Consider the following 19,855-nt stretch of genomic DNA (forward strand, 5'->3'; position numbering starts at 1 on the left):
TTATTTTGTCTTCTGCTCATACAGTAATTGACTACATATTGCAATTTTTATAATGTCATTATGCTTTCTATAAAGATGGTATCATTTCTAAAGATGTCTGATATTTTTGTGAAGGCTTGTTTTTAAATGTCTCATCTTGATAATTTTTCTCATCAGCCATTAACTACTCAGATGGAAAAGGATTCTTCCTTTTTTCCATTCAAATCCACTGTTACAGGAGTCACAGATGTACAGCGCCGAAAGAGACCCTTTGTTCCAAATCTTTCATGCCAACCAGATATCTTAAATTCATCTAATCCCATTTGCCAGCACTTAGCCCATATCCCTCTAAACCCTTCCTATTCATATACCTATCCAGATGCCTTTTAAATGTTGTAATTGTACCAGCCTCCATCACTTCTTCTGGGACCTCATCCATACACCCTTTGCATGAAAAGGTTGGTCCTTAGGTCCCTTTTAAATCCTTACCCTCTCACCTGGAACCTCTGCCCTCTAGTTCTGGACTCGCCCCACCTCCAGGGAAAAGGCCTTGTCTGTTTCACCTATCCATGCCCCTCATGATTTTATAAACCTCTAAGGTCACCCCTCAGGCCTCTGATGCTCCAGGGAAAACTGCCCCAGCCTGTTCAGCCTCTCCCTATAGCTTTAACCCTCCAATCTAGCAACATACTTGGAAATCTTTACTGAATCCTTTCAAGTTTCACAACGTCCATTCTTCCAGAATTGCACACATATTCCAAAAGTGGCCTAACCAATGTCCTGTACAGCCACGACATGACCTCCCAACTCCTGTACTCAGTGCTCTAACCAAAAAAGGAAAGCACATTAAATACCTTCTTCACTATCCTATCTACATGGGACTCCACTTTCAAGGAACTATGAACCTGCACTCCAAGATCTCTCTGTTCAGCAACACTCTCCAGAACCTTACCATTAAGTGTATAAGTCTTATTCTGATTTGCATTTTGGTATTAACTCTTTAATAGCATTACATTACACATACGGTTTTGCTGTAGTTTCATGATAAACTACACGCTCCTGATTACTACAGTTTAAAATCTTCTGATGGATTTTCCTCCATATCAACCAAAATTATGACATCTACATATCTTCGATGGTTTATAAACTGTCCTCATCCAGAAACTCCGAGCAAGCCTAATGGATATTTCAGAATCATTTCACTTTAAAGATTGCAAATACCTGGAGAGAAAACACAACCAAGTCGCACAATTCTTTTAAACCAAACGTTTACTGCATGTCCTGTGGCTCTTCAAATTTCTTCACTTCAAATGATGATTTAATTTTCTTTTCGAAGATATGATTGAATCCGCCTCCACCACACAGTCAGTACATTTCACATCCCAAATAGTTGCGCTGTAACCAAGTTTTTCAAAGTTGGCTAACATGGTGCCGCTGTTTAAGGAGGGTGGCAAAGACAAGCCAGGGAACTATAGACCGGTGTGCCTGACCTCGGTGGTGGGCAAGTTGTTGAAGGGAATCCTGAGGGACAGGATGTATTTGGAAAGGCAAGGACTAATCTGGATAGTCAAGATGGCCTTGTAAGTGGGAAATCATTTCTCACAAACTTGATTGAATTTTTTGAAGTAACAAAGAAGATTGAGGAGGGCAGAGCATTAGATGTGATCTATATGGACTTCAGTAAGGCATTTGACAAGATTCCCCATGGGAGACTGATTAGCAAGGTTAGATCTCATGGAATATAGGGAGAACTAGCCATTTGGATACAGAACCGCTCAAAGGTAGAAGACAGAGGGTGGTGGTGGAGGGTTGTTTTTCAGACTGGAGGCCTATGACCCAGTGGAGTGCCACAAGGATCGGTGCTGGGTTCTCTGCTTTATGTCGTTTACATGAATGATTTGGATGCGAGCATAAGAGGTGCAGTTAGTAAGTTTACAGATGACCCCAAAATTAGAGGTGTAGTGGACAGCGAAGAGGGTTACCTCAGATTACAACAGGATCTTGACCAGATGGGCCAATGGGCTGAGAAGTGGCAGGTGGAGTTTAATTCAGATAAACGTGAGGTGCTCCATTTTGGGAAAGCAAATCTTAGCAGGACTTATACACTTAATGGTAAGGTCCTAGGGAGTGTTGCTGAACAGAGAGACCTGGAGTGCAGGTTCACAGTTCCTTGAAAGTGGAGTCGCAGGTAGATAGGATAGTGAAGAAGGCGTTTGGTATGCTTTCCTTTATTGGTCAGAGTACTGAGTACAGGAGTTGGGAGGTCATATTGCAGCTGTACAGGACGTTTGTTCGGCTACTGTTGGAATATTGCATGCAATTCTGGTCTCCTTCCTATCGGAAGGATGTTGTGAAACTTGAAAGGGTTCAGAAAAGATTTACAAGGATGTTGCCAGGGTTGGAGGCTGAGGGGTAACCTTAGGGAGGTTGACAAAATTATGATGGGCATGGATAGGATAAGTAGACAAAGTCTTTTCCCTGGAGTCGTGGAGTCAAGAACTAGAAGGCATAGGTTTAGGGGGAGAGGGGAAAATATAAGAGAGACTTAAGGGGCAACTGTTTCACGCAGAGGGTGGTACATGTATGGAATGAGCTGCCAGAAGATGTGGTGGAGGCTGGTACAATTGCAACATTTAAGAGGCATTTGGATGGGTATATGAATAGGAAGGGTTTGGAGGGATATGGGCCGGGTGCTGGCAGGTGGGACTAGATTGGGTTGGGATATCTGTTCGACATGGACGGGTTGGACCGAAAGATCTGTTTCTGTGCTGTACATCTCTATGACTCTAAGTCACCAGTGCTTCCTAATTGATATCCTCTCGTCCTTGATCCTTCCAGTAATGGGAACAATTTTTGGCCCATTTGCTGTGCCCCATTCTCATCATTTTGAAACGTCTAGCAAATCTCATGTCAACTTCTTTGTTATTCAACAGACAATGCCCTCAGCTTCTCCAATCCAAGGATTAACCGAAGATTAATCTCTCTAGAACTGTTCTCTTTTCTGCATTCTCCTATGCCGTCACATCCGTCAGAAAATCTCAAAACTCATTCAAGTTAGTCGCGTGGTTACGGGTGTATTTTAGGAAATGCTGTAGACAATTTGCGCACAGAAAACTCACAAACAGCAGTCTGATAATGTCTTAACAAACTGTGTTAATGACATTCATTGAGGAGTAAATATTGGCCAGGTATGCAGGGTCAACCCTGCTCTTTTTAAAAATCGTGAAATGGGATTTTGCATGTCGAGTTGAGGGAGCTAACAGAGAGCGGGCCTGTGTCTCACCCAAAAGATAGCATCTCCATCAACGTAGCTCTCTCCAAGGACCACAAAGGATCACTAGCATTCATTTCTGTGCTCTGTGAGTGCAGCATGAATCCAAAACATTGTGAATCAGAGGCAAGATTGCTATGGTTTCATCTATGGTTTACACACAACGCTTCTGGTCTTTTGAAAGGAAGACAAACATGACATAGTATTTTCTTACAATGTAACTCTAAGGCAGAGTGAAATTCAACTTAATCAACAACTGTCATTTCAGTTCTGTACATCTCTTTGCTGTCCGTGGGTCCTTGCTACATTACACACATACTTGTTTTTCTGATCTTCATTTACATCTTTTGCTTTTAAGCTTGTTATATTTTTGACAAATAAACTTCGTAGGATCTACACTTCTGAAAAATATGTATTTAAAGACAGAAAAGACAGCTGAGCATTGATGTATGCCCCAGGCCCTACAATTTTCTTCTTTGCAGATGACATTTCTGACAACCATTTGCTTGCATTTTGCATTTACCTTGTTTAACAGTGGTTGGAGCTTAGTGAGTGCAATGACAGTTGCTTCTATCAAAACTTGGCTGTTGTGGTTATCAGGACCTTTCAGGCAACTCTCTAGACCCTGTGTACACAAAAACAAAAGCCATAATTGTTAGTTATTAGACTTTGTTAGAGAAACCATACACACTTGTTTTCACTCAAGTGAGTGACCGCAGTGGCAGGAAACTTCCATGTCCATTTCTGCTAAATGGTTACAAACACTGGGTGACAGTGCCTTTACAGAGTGGTTTCATGTTAACCATTTAAAACGAGGTGAGGTCCAGTCAAACTCAATTTCACCAATATGATAAAGAGGTAAGGGGATACAGGACGAAAAGTCTGTATTCCAACATTTAGCATAGAACAGGAGTGAGACATTGAACACAGAAATTTCCTCAAGTAGCAGTCACCATGCTAATTGATAACATAATCCAAACACACTCCTGACCTCAACACTTCTTTGTTCCTTGACACTGGAGTTACTCACTGCCAGTCTGAAAATTAAAACAGCCAAACATTTGACTCCCAAGTTAGTGGTCACGTTTCAGGCTACATATTAACTAAACTAGTTTATCTTGCTGTGATCTCAGTTTTCAAGACATCAGAGAAATTTGATATGGTGACAAGATCATTATTTTTCTAGGTCCAAATAGGATTATTAATTGCAGACAATCAGTTGTACAAAAACTAAACCTGCCCTGTAAGAGCTATGCTGAAAATGTGTTGCTGGAAAAGCGCAGGTGGTCAGGCAGCATCCAAGGAGCAGGAGAATCAATGTTTCAGGCATGAGCCCTTTTTCAGGAATAACAGATGAGGTGAAGGAGGGCTGAAGAAGGGCTTATGCCCGAAACGTCGATTCTCCTGCTCCTTGGATGTGCCTGACCTGTTGCGCTTTTCCAGCGACACATTTTCAGCTCTGATCTCCAGCATCTGCCGTCCTCACTTTCTCCTGTAAGAGCTATGGCTTGTCACTTTTTAAAAATGAAATACATGGATCACGAGTCATCACTCAGCCCCTCACAGCTGCTCCAACTTTCAATAAGGTCATGGTTGATTGGACTGTAACCTCAAATCCATCTGTGGGGTAAAAACAATGACTGCAGATGCTGGAAACCAGATTCTGGATCAGTGGTGCTGGAAGAGGACAGCAGTTCAGGCAGCATATTCCTGATGAAGGGCTTTTGCCCGAAACGTCGATTTCGCTGCTCGTTGGATGCTGCCTGAACTGCTGTGCTCTTCCAGCATCACTGATCCAGAATCAAATCCATCTGTGCCTACTGCTGACAACCTTGCAACCACTTGCTGAACAAAAATTTACCCACCTCAAAAATGTTGATGGACTGTGTCTCAACCAACTTTTAAGGGAGAGCTCCAAAGCCTCATGACCTTTGGAGAAGAAATTTCACCTCATCTGTTATAAATGGTTGACTCCTGATTTTTAACCACCGACCCCTAATTCTAGCACACAATTCTCCAATTGTGGCCTCACCACTGCCTTATACAGTTTCATCATTATATCCCTAGTTTTATATTGTACACCTCTACCAAAGGAGAGCATTCCATTTGCCTTCTTTACAACCTTAGCTACCTGTACTGCTATCTTTCGGGAACTGTGCAGTTGCGCACCAAGATCTTTCAACTCATCAACCCCTCTCAGAATATTCCCACTGATTGTGTATTCCTTTCTACTATTTGACCTCCCTAAATACATTGCCTCATACTTAAGAGATGAATTCTATCTGGCGCCTTCCTGCCCACTCCACCCACCCATCTATATCATTACAGAGCTTTCCACTACACCATGCATCTCACAGCCATTTTGTGGGTCATCTGTAAATTTCCCAATTGTTACCCCGATGTTAAAGTCCAAATCGATGATGTATTACATAAAAAGCATGGGCCCCAACACCTAGCCCTGGGAAGCATCACTTGAAAGAGTTTTCTATTTGCAGTGGCAGCCATTGACCATTACTCTTCGTTTCCTGTCATTAAGCCAACTTTGGGTCCAATTTGACACATTATCCTGTATTTCAAGGGCTTTTACATTTTGACTAGTCTGCCATGTGGAACCTTATAAAAGGTGAGAGCTGGGGTGTGATCGGTCGGCTGGGGTGAGGTAGAGTGAGGCTCTACAGGATTTTTCATGATTCAATCAAAAAAACGTCATTCTGTTCTAAATACCAGTATGCACAAGCCTAGCCTGACCAGGTCTAGTAAACATTCATGACTCAAGCATAACCTTCCTACTTTTGTATTCAATTATTCTATTAGCTTTCCTGATTACTTGTTATACCTGCCTACTAACCTTTGTATTTCATGCACAGAGAAACTTAGGTCCTCTTGCATCTTAGAACTCTGCAAAATTTCACCATTTAAACATGCTGTTTTCTTCTTGCTAAAAGAGACTTCACATTTTCCGACATGATTTTTCATTTGCCACTTTTCCTACTCATTTAGATTAACAGTATCTTTTATAACGTCATGTTCTCTTCACAACTTTCTTTCCTCCCAACCTTAGTGCTGCCAGCAAGTGTGGCAGCCATATCTTTAATTCCTTCATCCAAGTCATTTATATAAATTGTAAATAGTTGCAGTTCCAGCACCAATCCTTGAGGAAAAACACTTATTACATTTTGCTAATCTGAATAAGAACTCTCTCCTTCCGAAAGCTAGCCTATCTACTTTTTGCTATCACCTACCCTATGAACTTTTATTTACCACAGTCACCTTTGTTGTGGCATCATACCCAAATGCTTTCTAGAAATCTAAGTACAGCACATTCATCACTTACCGTTTATCCACAAAGGACATGTTACCGCCTCAAAGAACTCCAATAGAATGAGCAATAGAACGATGTTGGATAACCTCCAACTTATCCAAGTGTCCTGTTACAAAGATATACAGCATGCAAACATACCCTTTGGTCCAATGTGTCCATGCTGACCAGATATCCAAACCTAATCTCATCCCATTTGCCAATATGGGGATTTCGATGCCCTTTAAATGTTGTAACTGTACCAGCCATCACCGTTTCCTCTGGCAGCTCCGTACATGCACCACCCTCTGCGCGAAACAGTAGCCCCTTAGGTCCCTTTTAAACATTTCTTCCCCCCCCCCCTTTCTTTAATAAGAACAAACAGTTTCCCTGTGGTAGGTGTTAAGCTAAGTAGATTGTAGTTTTGTGCTTTCTGACCCTTTCTTTTTAAATAAAAGATTTACATTTGCTATCTTTCAATTAATTGAGGCTGATGCCAAATTTTGTGAAGTTAAAACCAGTGCATCAACTATCACACTAGCCATTTCTTTTATGACCCTAGGATGAAGCCTATCAATATTCAGGCACTTGTCAGCTCACAGCTCCAACAATTTACTCAGTACCACTTCTCATAGCGATCATTTTACGGAGTTCCTCCCTCCTTTCCATTTCCTGGTTTACAGTTGCACCTGGGATGTTATTTGCATCCTCTAAAATGATAACTGATGTAAAATAACTTAATTCATTAGCCATCTTTCTACTTTGCGTTATCAATTTTCCACACTCACTTTCTATAGTGGCAATGTTAATTTCGTTACCTCCTTTTTAAATATTAATAGAAATTCAGACATCTGTTTTTATATTTCTGGCTAACTTGCTCTCTTTCTTTTGTTCTTTATTAATGTTTTAGTGATTCTTCGTTGAGTTTTATATTCTATCTAATCTTCTTCCCTGCCACCTATCTTTGCACAATTATATACTTTCAGTTTGACACTGTTTAACATTTGTAGTTAATCATGGATGCTGGCTCTTACCCTTGCAATTTTTCTTACTTGCTGGAATGCACTAGTCTGTATATTCGCAAAAACCTCTTTAAATGTGTGCCACCATGTGTTAATTGACATATCCTTCTCTGATTTGCCAATTCACTTTTGCCAGCTCTGCTGGTCCTTTGTTAAGTTGTCCTTCCACTGGAATCCTTGAAAAGGCCCTGCTCAAATCAGGTAGTTCAGAATTTGATCTGTAGTTTTCAGTTTAGAACCATCTAAAAACCAAGCTAAATTCGTACAAAAAAATGTGAAAACATTTTTGGAGAGCAAGATATGATCTTACTTTCTTGAGTGGCAGGAGTGAAGCAATATCAGAATCTGGTTTGGTGTTTCATCTGCAACCATCAGGGTATTAGTGATTGGTGGGGTAGGCGTTAGCTTGAGATAGATCTGAGAAAGGATTAATAATCCCCTACCATCTGAAACTAAGTTATTTTCTTTCTATTTTTCTCTTGATTTATATAGTTACCTTAAGCTGAGTTAGTCTGTTCAAATAGACCATCAAAATTCTATTCCTGTAGTTACCTGAGAACTGTTTGTTTTTTAACATGTTGTGAAAACAGAATGGCTATTTTATATAAAATGCACATATCCTGTTTTCGCACATTTCTCTAAGTAACTGATTATCTGATGTTGATAGTGCAAAACAATTAATGAGAGATTTTCCAAAACATCTTGTATTTAAATATAACCATCCATACGGAAAGCATGCCATGGTTGAGAATCACACTCAGAAGGAATAGCAAAGGACTGGTGAGGTCATAAAGTACAACATAATAGGATTTAAAGTACATTTTCAAAGATGGAAAGAAATACACAAGGTGTTCGAGAATTTGGAAGCAAAGACAACCGAAAGCTTTGTCACTAACAGCACAGCAGAAAAATGTGCAGTAGATGTAAAGTCTATGTAAACAAGGATATAAAACTTTAGGAAGATGCAAAGTTGCAAAGGCTTCCAAAGACAAGAACTAATCTTTCAAACAGTATTTGGTGTGGAATATCACTACCCAAAACCTACAAATATTGCAAGGTGGCACAATAAAAAAAAGTCAACTACAGAACTTGAACAGATCTGATTATTAAACACTCAAATCGTTAATCACATTGTTTGAGTTGGGTGCATTTCATTTGCAAGGATAAAGTGAGGAAACTGAAGAATATTGACAAAATCCTAGCCAGAGAAACAATATCCAACCTGCTGGACATACACAACAGACAACAGGACGCTGAACCTATTAACAAAGACGGCATACTTAAACTACTGGACCTATGCCTCACAACACACTTCACATTCAACAACCAGATGTATGAACAAATCAACGGAACACCCATGGGCTCACCGATCTCCGGACTCATAGCAGAAGCAGTAATGCAAAGGTTAGAAAAAACAGTTCTAACGCAATTACAACCCAAACTCTGGGTCAGATACATGGACGACACCTTTGTAATCATTAAAAACACAGAAATAGAGAACACACACCGGATCATCAACGCCACACTCACAGGAATCTGATTCACGAGACAGGAAGAAAAGGACAACCAGCTCCCATTCCTAGACGTGACGGTACAAAGAACACCGAACGGAGAATTCACCACGAAGGTATACAGGAAAGCCACACACACAGACCAAGTCCTGAACTATGAAAGCAACCACCCCAACACACACAAACAAAGTTGCATCAGGCCACAACACACTGTAGCACACCTGAACTACAAAAAGAGGAAGAGCAGCACCTATACAAGGTATTCACCAAGAACGGATACCCGCGCAATTGCATCAACAGATGCCTTAAGGAAAGACAACGAAATTAGGACATGCCACAACCCAAAGGACTGGCCACACTCCCATACATCAGGAGAATTTCTGAACTGACAGCCAGACTGCTGCGACCACTAGGACTCATAACAGCACACAAACCAACAGCCAACCTCAGACAACAACTCACCAGGACAAAGGACCCGATATCCAGCATGAGCAAAACTAACGTAGTGTACAAAATCCCATGCAAGGATTGCACAAAACACTACATAGGACAAACAGGAAGACAGCTAACAACCCGCATCCATGAACACTAGCTAGCCACAAAACGACACGACCAGCTATCCCTAGTAGCCATACACTCAGATGACAAACAACACAAATTCGATTGGGACACCACTATTATAGGGCAGGCCAAACAGAACAGCCAGGGAATTCCTAGAGGCATGGCACTCATCCACAAATTCTATCAACAGACACATCGACCTAGACCCTATATACCGGCCACTGCAGCAGACAGCAACTGACAACCGGAAGCAGCAGATTCAAACCAGTATAAATGCTGGAGGAATCAGCACAGAAGCGCGTCACAGGAGGCTCCCAAGCACTGAAGATGTCACCTAGAAAGGGGACGAAACGTTTGCAACAAAAACTCCCAGCTCGGCGAACAGAACCACAACAACTGAAGAGTTAGGTCCAGATATCCCAATGCGTCTGTGTCCAGAACGCATGAAGCTTTAATTGGGTTTGGTTTTTCACCTCTCCCATGTATATCATGCAGCTTTCAGTTAAGGTGAACAGTGCATATAATTTGGTGAACAACTGTGTGAGACTGGTTGGTTAAACAACATCTCTACCCAAACAAGTGTTTTTTTACGCTCTTCAATATTCATAAAATATCCTCCATTCTAGGATAATTTCAACACTGGAAGGCAAAGATTCATTCACAAACTCAATGTTTTCAGTCATACTCCAGGAATTGCATCTTAGTCCTGTCAATCCTAACGGAAAAAGTCGTGCAAAGGAAAATTCGTAATTCTGTTAGTTACACTAGCTGGCTTATGGCGGAATTTTATTCATTGCTCCTCAGGGAACATCAAATTTTTAAAGCAGCAAACTGACTATTTACATTGTTCAAATCATCACAAACTGCATACTAAGCTTACAGGGATTTTATGACAAAAATCAGTTACCATCAACCAGAAGTACCATGCAGCCAGCCCTAATGAGATAGGTAAAAGAGCAAAACAAAAATAAAAGGAATCTGAATGATAAAAAGCAAAGTCACTCTTTCAACACAAAATGTTCCTTGGTCCCGCTGAATACAGTAGCAACTTCCTTTACACAATCCTCCACCCCATGCAGTTCAAGATCAATTAGTCCTGAAACAGGTGACACTGCAAGTTAACACAAGCTGTCAGTCAACAGGAACGAAATACTCCCAACAATTCCCTCCTGTTCTGCCAACACAATAAAAACAAGTTGTTCTTACTTTCTGTGCAAAGTGAAGAGGCACAGAGCATTTGTGAAATGATACAGTAAGTACTTGCTGGCACACAAAGGTATTCATGATCCACCACCAATTCAGTTCTCCAATCCCTTAAGTATTGCTAACATCATCCTATATTGCTCACGTTCAAGCTATCTTTTGGGTTGCTGTTCACTCAAGAGGTGCAGGGTGGTAGAATGGATACATGCTAGGAAATACCGGTTCAGGTGTGCTCCACTTTGCACGGAGGAGTTGCAGTTCTGTTGCTGATAAACAATCAGAAGAAAATATTAAAGTAAAACCTTAGTGTAGTATTTTTCAGAGGGTCAGACCGCAAAATTTCTGATGTAAACAACTCAGAATTTGCATAAAAATTACTTTAATTTTTGGGACATGGAAGAAAGTAGCAAAGGTTGGGTCAGGTTGTGGTGTACTGATGTCAAAAACTGTGTGTGAAATTAAGAATTGCAGGTAGAGATGGGTGAATCAGCTTGGTTTTCCTATTCATCTTTTCTGCTGATGGTGCATGATTTTGATTTCACCAATGGTCATTGTGGGATTTGAATACTGAGTCTACAAAACCTTAAGTACTGCACTTCGCATCAATGGTCAGGTTTGGGAGTGAAAAAAACCTGCATTTATTAGACATGATACTCCAATGTGTTCTGATAACTATTTATAGCTTTATAAACCTCAGCTTATAACGCACTACAGAAATTGCAGGAAGTCAAAGCAATATTTCAAACTCACCTTGCTGAGGATCCGAATGATCTGTTTAATTTGCCCATGAGTAACTCGCTTACTGATACATCCAAAGACAACTAGCGCTCTTGGTTGAAGAGATGGGTTGTACTGGAATGCAAATCTATGCAGATCAAGAACAATTGATAAAGAATAAGACAAAGCCCCAGTATTACCAGACAATGCATTGTGTAAGTATCAAAACAGTTAAAATATGGGAATCACGCACAAATGTTATTTAAACACAAAAAGTGAGATGATTGTTGCTTCAATACTCTGTTGTTTTCCAGTTAGCCAAACTGATCTTGCTGTCAGTACAACTGGAATTCAGCCAGCTCCTACCCAAAAACTGGAGAGAACATATCAGCCAGCATTCTCTATCCCGTTGCAAAGAGAGCACATTGGCTTCCTTCGCCAGCAGGTCCAGACTTTCTTCTCTCTTCTGGAGAATCCACAAAGTGATGGACTCATTTGTGCTGGTGCCAATGGTTCTCTTCGAAACTGTAGCATATAAAGTAACTTGAGAGCTACTCTTGGAAATAAATCACTGTTCCTTTACTGTTGCTCGGTCAAAATCTTGAAATTCCCTCCCAAAGGGCACTGTGGGTCAACCTACATTACGTAGATACAGCAGTTCAAGGCAGTAGCTTTTCAAGGTCAGCTCAGGATAGGTAATAAACGCTGGCCAAGATTAGAGTGGTGCTGGAAATGCACAGCAGGTCAGGCAACATCCGAGGGGCAGGAAAATCAACCTTTCAGGCAAAAGCTGATTACTGATGATGGGCTTTTGCCCGAAACATCAATTTTCGTGCTCCTCGGATGCTGCCTGACCTACTGTGCTTTTCCAGCACCACTCTAACCTTGATTCTAATCTCCAGCATATGCAGTACTCACTTCTGCCTAATAAATATTGTCCAGCCCACGCACCAGGAGCAAATAAATAAGTCAATAAATAAAAGTGGATTTTCTTTCTGGCTACAGGAGCTCTCTAATTTCAACTTGGTGGCGACACAGCAGTTAATATCAAAACTTCTCTTTGAGAAGTTTACTTGAAAAGAAAACTTCTCAGCTCCAATGCAGAGTTTGGAACAGCAAGAAATTTTGAAATGCTTGAGGGAAAATGGTTAGAAAGATGCAAAGTAGTTTGGTCAATGAAGTTTTCTTCATTGTCACCTAATTCTAGTGCACATTGTTTTCATTGTCTATTTGACTATCAGACACCATCAAGTAATTTATCATTTCAGTTGAGGTAGCAGAGATGCAAGGCATTAGGTTGCTCTCAAACTATGTAATTGAAGAAAAACAGGGAAAACATCTGAAGGTGCTTGGGAAGAGTACTGGTAAAGATTTGAGAACAGAAGATTCACTTCCTTGTATTCTGGGCACTGGTGACACAATCTGATAGGACCAGTGAGGGGAAGGGTGTGTGGGTATGAGAAGGTAGGTGCATTGTGTGGGTGAAAGTGCAAGCATGGGCGGGGATGGTGTGGTGGAGGGAAGAATTAATGGAGTAATAACAGTTATAAAAAAGTACACTGCAAAGCTCAGAAAAAATACACAGAAAAAAGATGCACAATGGGTCATAAAAACTCACTTTTGTGCTAATTCTGTCCACTGGTCTAGCCACTTGCAGGTCGGTATATCTCTCATACATGCCTAAAAAAACCATTGATTATTGCAAGATTACACTGACAACATTCCAATTCTTCTACAATATCATAAATTATTGCATTAGTTAACATTTTATCCAGCTGACTTTTAGTAACCCAGGAACTCTTTATGAACACATTTATTTGATCAATGCCGAGTCGGGAGATAAACTAGGCTAATACTACTTTTATTTAATACAAAGGTCTGTTATTTTCATAAAATAATGAAAAACTGCGGATGCTGAAAATCAAACAAAAATAGAAACTGCTGGAAAAACTCAGCAGGTCTGGCAGTATCTGTGGAGTGAAATCAGTGTTAACGTTTTGGGTTAAGTGACCCTTCCTCAGAACAGAGCCGCTGAGCTTTTCCAGCAAGCTCTGTTTTTGATTCTATTATACACATAACAGCTGGTCACAAACTTACTGCATTCTGACCATTCAAGCATGTCAGAGTAAGGTGACAGCTAGCAAAAATACTTAAAAAAAAAATTCCTGAGCATAGGAATTGCTAGCTAGGCAGCATTTATAGCCCATTCCAAATTCCTCAAACGCAATTAAGAGTCAACCACATCACTGTGGGTTTGCAGTCACATGCAGGCCAGACCAGATAAAATTTCCTTCATTAAAGGACTTTAGAGAATCAGTTTTTTTTGTTAAAATGACAATTGACTATCGCTATTAGGCCAGTTTTGTACTGAATTCAAATCTCACTATGCGTCATAGTGGGATTCGAATCAATGCCCGTAGAGCATACGGCTGTGGGGCAGCATGGTGGTTCGCACTGCTGCCTCTTAGCGCCAGGAACCCAGGTCTGATTCCCACCTTGGGCAAATGTCTGTGTGGAGTTTGCACATTCTCCCAGTATCTGTATGGGTTTCCTCTGGGTGCTCCGGTTTCCTCCCACAATCCAAAGATGTGCAGGTCAGGTGAACTGGCCATGCCAAACTGCCCACAGAGTTAGGTACAATAGTCAGAGGTAAATGTACGGATTCCTCTTCGGAGGGTCAGTGTGGACTTGTTGGGCCAAAGGGCCTGTTGCTTCCATACCTAATCTAAACATTGGCTTGGGGTTCTGGATTGCTATGCAGCAAGACTACTACATTACCACTGCTTCCCAGTGACTGAAGGCAACTGTGAGGAATGGGCCCTTGAAAAAGGCAACATTAATTATTCATCTTGGTTGAATGCTTCATCAAACAATAGCTCTTAATTACAAATGAAATTGGTACAAGCCAATGCAATTAGTTTGAGACTACTTAGACTATACACCAACACCCAGCTACACAGTCAATTCTAAAAGCAAAATTAAACAAACAAAGTTTGCTTCACAACGTAAAAACAGCTTTACATGCATGAAAGTTCCACAGAAATGAGACAATTATTTAAAATTTATGGCATAAAAATTAGTAACACTGTACGAGTTAGGGCAATAAGTGGGAAAGGGGTTATTCCTCTTGTTATCTCCCAATTAAACAATTGCTATAGCTGTACTTAAAGTATTTTGTTGCAAACGTTTCGTCCCCTTTCTAGGTGACATCTTCAGTGCTTGACGAAACATTTGCAACAAAAACTCCCAGCTCGGCGAACAGAACTACAACGAGTACCTGAGCTACAAATCTTCTCACAAACTTTGATCACTTAAAGTATAAACACCCACCTTGGTATGAGAGAAACCTGATCTCAGTACTTGCCAAACAAATCATGGGACTTAAAACTCTTATTGTCTTTTGGTGAAAGACCTTGCTCCTATGTTCAACTAGTTGGCCAAGTCAAATCCACAGTCTGAAATATGGCAGGAGCTAGGATTCATTATTGCAAGGTTTTGATTTGTTAAGTGTGAACATATTCTGTACAGTGCTGCTCACACTTGCCTCAGCAACATTTCCAATATATCCATAGCTGAACAAACTGTGAAAGACACAACCGGTTACCCAAAATATGCCTACTTCATCAACATTGATCTCTTATAACTCACCTGTATGGATCTAAATGAAGAAGTTCATTCTAGAAAGGGGTTGCATGTTTCTGAGATTAGATTCCCTACATTGTGGAAACAGGTCCTTCGGCCCAACCAGTCCACACCAACCCTCCGAACAGCAACCCACCCAGATCTATTTCCCTCTGACGAATGCACCTAACACTATGGACAATTTAGCATGGACAATTCACCTGACCTGCACATCTTTGGACTGTGTGAGGAAACCAGAGCACCTGAGGAAACCCACGCAGACATAAGGAGAATATGCAAACCCACACAGACAGGCACCCAAGGTTGGAATCGAACCTGGGACCCTGGTGCTGTGAGGCAGCAGTGTTAACCACTGAGCCACCATGCCGCCCGATTAGTTTGGTGAAATAAGTAATTATTTTAGTCAAAGTTTGATTTTCTTTTTGCATTTTTGGTTATAAAATTTTTGATTTGCCACTCTCACCTCCATTATTTCTAACAAAGCTTCAGTTACTGTTTCTAGGGAGGAAAGAGCGAAGGTCTCCCTCTCGTAGGATCCAGGAGAGAAGGACCGATCCCGATAGCTGGATCGGAAAGCAATCACAGCAGCTGATTTGACTTTACTAATTCCAAAGAGAAGGTAGAACTTGGGCAAGGAAAACTCAGTTAGACTGAGCCGCAGCACTTGTTTAGTCTCTTCTGTTAGCAAAAGAAGAAGAAGTTAGTTTTCAAAATATAAACTTAAAAATCACAACACCAGGTTATAGTCCAACTGGTTTATTTGGAAGTACTAGCTTTCAGAGAGCTGCTCTTTCATCAGCTTGACGAAAAATATCTATAACTTGAAGAGGGAAGGGAGATTGGTAATGGGAAGGTAGCTTTCAGGGACAGAAGACTGAAAAGGTGGAGTCTTTGTTCCTATTATAGCAAATTTCAAAAAACGTTTAACATACACTCAGAACATTCCGTTCAGCTTCATGCACACTGTAATTTCCCAATTTATGAATTTGCTGCTGTTAATGGTTTATTAATGGAAGAATGGAACCCAACTTCCTTTTTAACCAAGCAAAGACATGTCATCCTCAGTGGTAGCACACTTGCCTCCAACTCAGGAAGTTTGGTCGACTGCATTCGAGATCTCAGTACTTAACCTTTATTACAGTTATTTTAGTGGGCCACTGTACTGTTAGCAGTACCACCTTTTGGTGGAGACATTAAAACAAAGGCTCATTTGCACTCAAGTGTGTAGAAAGCTAGAATGGCAAGCTGTTTGGTCTTTAAATTCAATGAAATTAAACTCAATTTAAATCAGCCATAAAATAGGAGGTGTGGGCTCGAAAGTAGAGTTGAGGTGGATTAGCCACCAATGGCAGAGTTGGTTCAAACAATCAAGACTCAACAACACCTGCTCCTGTTTTCAATGTTTTGCAATCTAACTTCATTGTGCTCCATACCTTAACAAAACAAACAAGAAATAAAAACACAGTCCTGAAAATTTTAGCTCGCTCAACATCAATACATTTTTTTTTAAAAAAGTATTTCTGCTTTTCATTCTTGAATTCAACATAAAGGTTCCAGGTTCTTGTTTTGCATTCTCCTAAAGGCAACAGTTTCGCTGCACTCAGTATTGATATTCATAATTCAATTATGTTAGATCATCTTGCAAACCTTTAAAATTCAGCCAATGTCACCAACCTAACTCTTTTCGTCCTTGTATCATGTTGTTTACTTCACATGAAAGAATCTTTATGTATTATAAATGCAAGGTGTAGAAGCAAGCAGTCACGGACTTTCAACTTTCAAATATAGATCAGTGCATAGTAGTAGGTAGAAATTTAATCTGTCACACTGGAATTAAGTTCAACAGTATTAAAGAAGACAACCCTAATACTTTGGGGAACTCTAAGTATTAAGCCTGCTCCTCCTAAAATAAATAACTTTCAATCAAAAACTAACTGTACTCATCATAATTATTGTGCAAGACGGTTCATGAACAGGAAAATGAAATTTCAAACTTCTGTAACTTTTGAGCAAGTTCTTAAGTACTGTTGAAACACCCTCAACATTCAGGCTGACTCAACGAACAAGTCACAGGAAGCTGACAGCTGCATTGTATCCATGGAGATCCATTTGTAAAAGTCAGAAAACTTTGCATCATCTCAATTTTGTATCAGACTTGCACATTTTGATTGTTAACAGGAAATGCAATATTGACAGAAAGGCATATTTCCCAGAATTGCCATTCCTACTCAATAACAAAAGCACTTGTATTATCAAAAAATATCCCAGGAAGTTTCTTATAGGCTTAATCAAAATCCGAATCCTTTGTGGAAGGAAACAATAGTAAAATTGGTAATCAAATACTTAAAACAAGTCGGCAAAAAAGAGCCTCTCCAAGGAGTAAATGGAAATGACTGGATACAATGTAGTAAGGAAAGAAATTTAGAGAAGTGGGCCGAGGCAGCAAATCAATAGTTATGAACGATGGAGTCGACAGTGTGGCGCTGGAAAAGCACAACAGGTCAGGCAGCATCCAAAGAACAGGAGAATTGACATTTCGGGCATATGCCCTTCATCAGGAATGAGGCTTGTGGGCTGAGCAGCTGAGAGATGAATGGGAGCGGGTTGGGGTTGAGGGGAGGTAGCTGGGAAATTGATAGGTGGATAAAGGTGAGGAAGATGATGATAGGTCAGTGGGGGCAGTAATGGGACAGGTCCGAGGGATGGTGCCGAGTTGGAGGCTTGAGACTGGGATAATATGGGAGATAGGGAAATGAGGAAGCTGTTGAAATCCACATTTATCCCGTGTGGTTGCAGGGTTCCAAAGGTGGAATATGAGGCGTTCCACCTCCAGACGTCAGGTAGTAACGGTTTGGCGGTGGAGACAGCGCAGGACCTGCCTGTCCTTGATGAAGTGGGCGGGGGAGTAGAAGTGTTCAGCCACGGGGCAGTGGGGTTGGTGCGTGCGGGAGTCCTGGAGATGTTCTCCTAAATGATCCGCAAGAAGGTGCCCTGTCTTCTCAATGTAGAGGAGACTTCCTCCTTATGAGTGATGGAGTGAAGGCAAGAAATGTACCCCCAGAAAAATCTAAGTCTTGGCCCAAGGGGGAAGAGTGTGGTACAGTTGGAGGTGGTTATAGAGATAGGGAGGGACAAGATCATGAAGCTTAAATACAATGAAGAATTTTAGCCTGGAGATACTGAACAGACAGAACTGGGTGACAGGTACGCTGATGGAATACAGGTGCCAGTGGGCACAGGCAGAGTTTAGTTGGCAGGTTAAGGAAGTTGGAGGTCAGAAGTTAGAAGAACATTGCAACAGTCAAGTCTGGACGCAACAAAGAACTGAGGATTTCAGTAGCAAATGAGATGATCTAAAAGCAGAGACAGGTAACATTAAACACAATGCAAGATTGTCTCAATGATAAATGGAGACGGTAACTCAACTCCTTGAACAAAATAAAATGAAGCATTTGTTCTTTTTGGGGACAGAAAAAGCCTGAAACTGCAAAAATCTACATGTCTGTAATGAATACTAATCCAAAGTTCATAAGTGAGAGAACTGCAAGATTCTTTATTTTACACTTCACACAACAAACATGGAAAGTTGCACCACCAGAGCTTACCACTGAAGTTGAGTTGGGAACAAGTGCAGAGTGAATGAATAATGTTGATAACTAAGCCATGGGTGGAAGCCCGAAGGGACAGAGGCCCTGTGGCTACTAATAAAGTAACCACATGGAAGAGGTAGGGGAGATGTGCAGCCACATCGAGCGAATTGTTGAAAGACAACATCAACATGTAACGGGCTAGGATGGCAATATCATCCCACATCAGGTGCTGTTCCAGAGTGGGAGTTGGCGAGAGGCAGGTCTTATCAATTATTTTGCACATTCTTCCAATCACCTGCAGAGAGGGAACAACAATAGAATTGTCACATGCAGCAAAAGATGAACATCTAAACACACTGTTTTGTAAGTCAATCTGAACAGTCAGTTGGTTAAATAACATCTGCAGTTTAAGTTTTAAGACAAGATAACCAAAATCAAGCAGCTCCAAAGCTGCCAAATTTCCCTTTAATGATACCATAGTTCTTTGTACAGAATTCCTAATTTGCAACAAATTCAGGTTGATAATAAGTACCATCCTACTGAATTATGAATCTTCCAATTGCTAGAAAGCTTCCATCAAGTCACGTAAATGGATATTCTTTCTATGAGAGCTTTGACAATGATTGTTCACAAGCAATTTAACAATAGGGAGGTAAGGGCTGGATTTTGTCCTTGGGTCCATCCAGGATTATTTTCCAGCGAAGACCCCTTTAGAGAACCTTAGAAGGGCAGACTGGAGATCAAACTTGAAACTTCTGGGCTGCTTTAGACATACCTTCCTTAAGTCACTGAATTTCATATCTCCACAGTAGCACACTTTGCCCGAGCAACAGAATCCAAGTCACATTTCAAATGCCAGAGATACTTTCTCTCATACCTTGCTTGAAACAAGTTTTACATTTCCTGATGCCAGGGCTACTGCAGTATCTGCCATGACTTCTGCTTTGATAGAGCCCAAACCACCTGTAGCACTGGTCTTTATGAAACTATCGAGTACAACATCAAGCAGGTCTGTGATCTGCAAAAACAAAGAAGTAAAAAGGTAAAGAAATGCACCAAAG

The 19,855-nt window shown here is 40.8% G+C and overlaps 1 protein-coding gene across 6 annotated transcripts in view; it reads right to left on the minus strand.

Annotated features, from left to right (window-relative positions):
* The window catches only part of nf1a (neurofibromin 1a), a 323,930-nt gene that overhangs the window by 40,818 nt on the left and 263,257 nt on the right, over positions 1 to 19,855 (minus strand). For all 6 annotated transcript variants that reach the window (XM_060848387.1, XM_060848386.1, XM_060848383.1 and 3 more), the window contains 6 exons: positions 19,672 to 19,812; positions 18,810 to 19,089; positions 15,668 to 15,882; positions 13,181 to 13,242; positions 11,596 to 11,710; positions 3,774 to 3,875 (listed from right to left, as the gene is read on the minus strand). In XM_060848387.1, the coding sequence (XP_060704370.1) occupies positions 3,774 to 3,875; positions 11,596 to 11,710; positions 13,181 to 13,242; positions 15,668 to 15,882; positions 18,810 to 19,089; positions 19,672 to 19,812 (915 nt within the window). The remainder of the gene's footprint in view (positions 1 to 3,773; positions 3,876 to 11,595; positions 11,711 to 13,180; positions 13,243 to 15,667; positions 15,883 to 18,809; positions 19,090 to 19,671; positions 19,813 to 19,855) is intronic.

This window comes from Hemiscyllium ocellatum, chromosome 31 (genome assembly GCF_020745735.1).
Source record: "Hemiscyllium ocellatum isolate sHemOce1 chromosome 31, sHemOce1.pat.X.cur, whole genome shotgun sequence".
Classification (NCBI taxonomy): Eukaryota; Metazoa; Chordata; class Chondrichthyes; order Orectolobiformes; family Hemiscylliidae; genus Hemiscyllium; species Hemiscyllium ocellatum.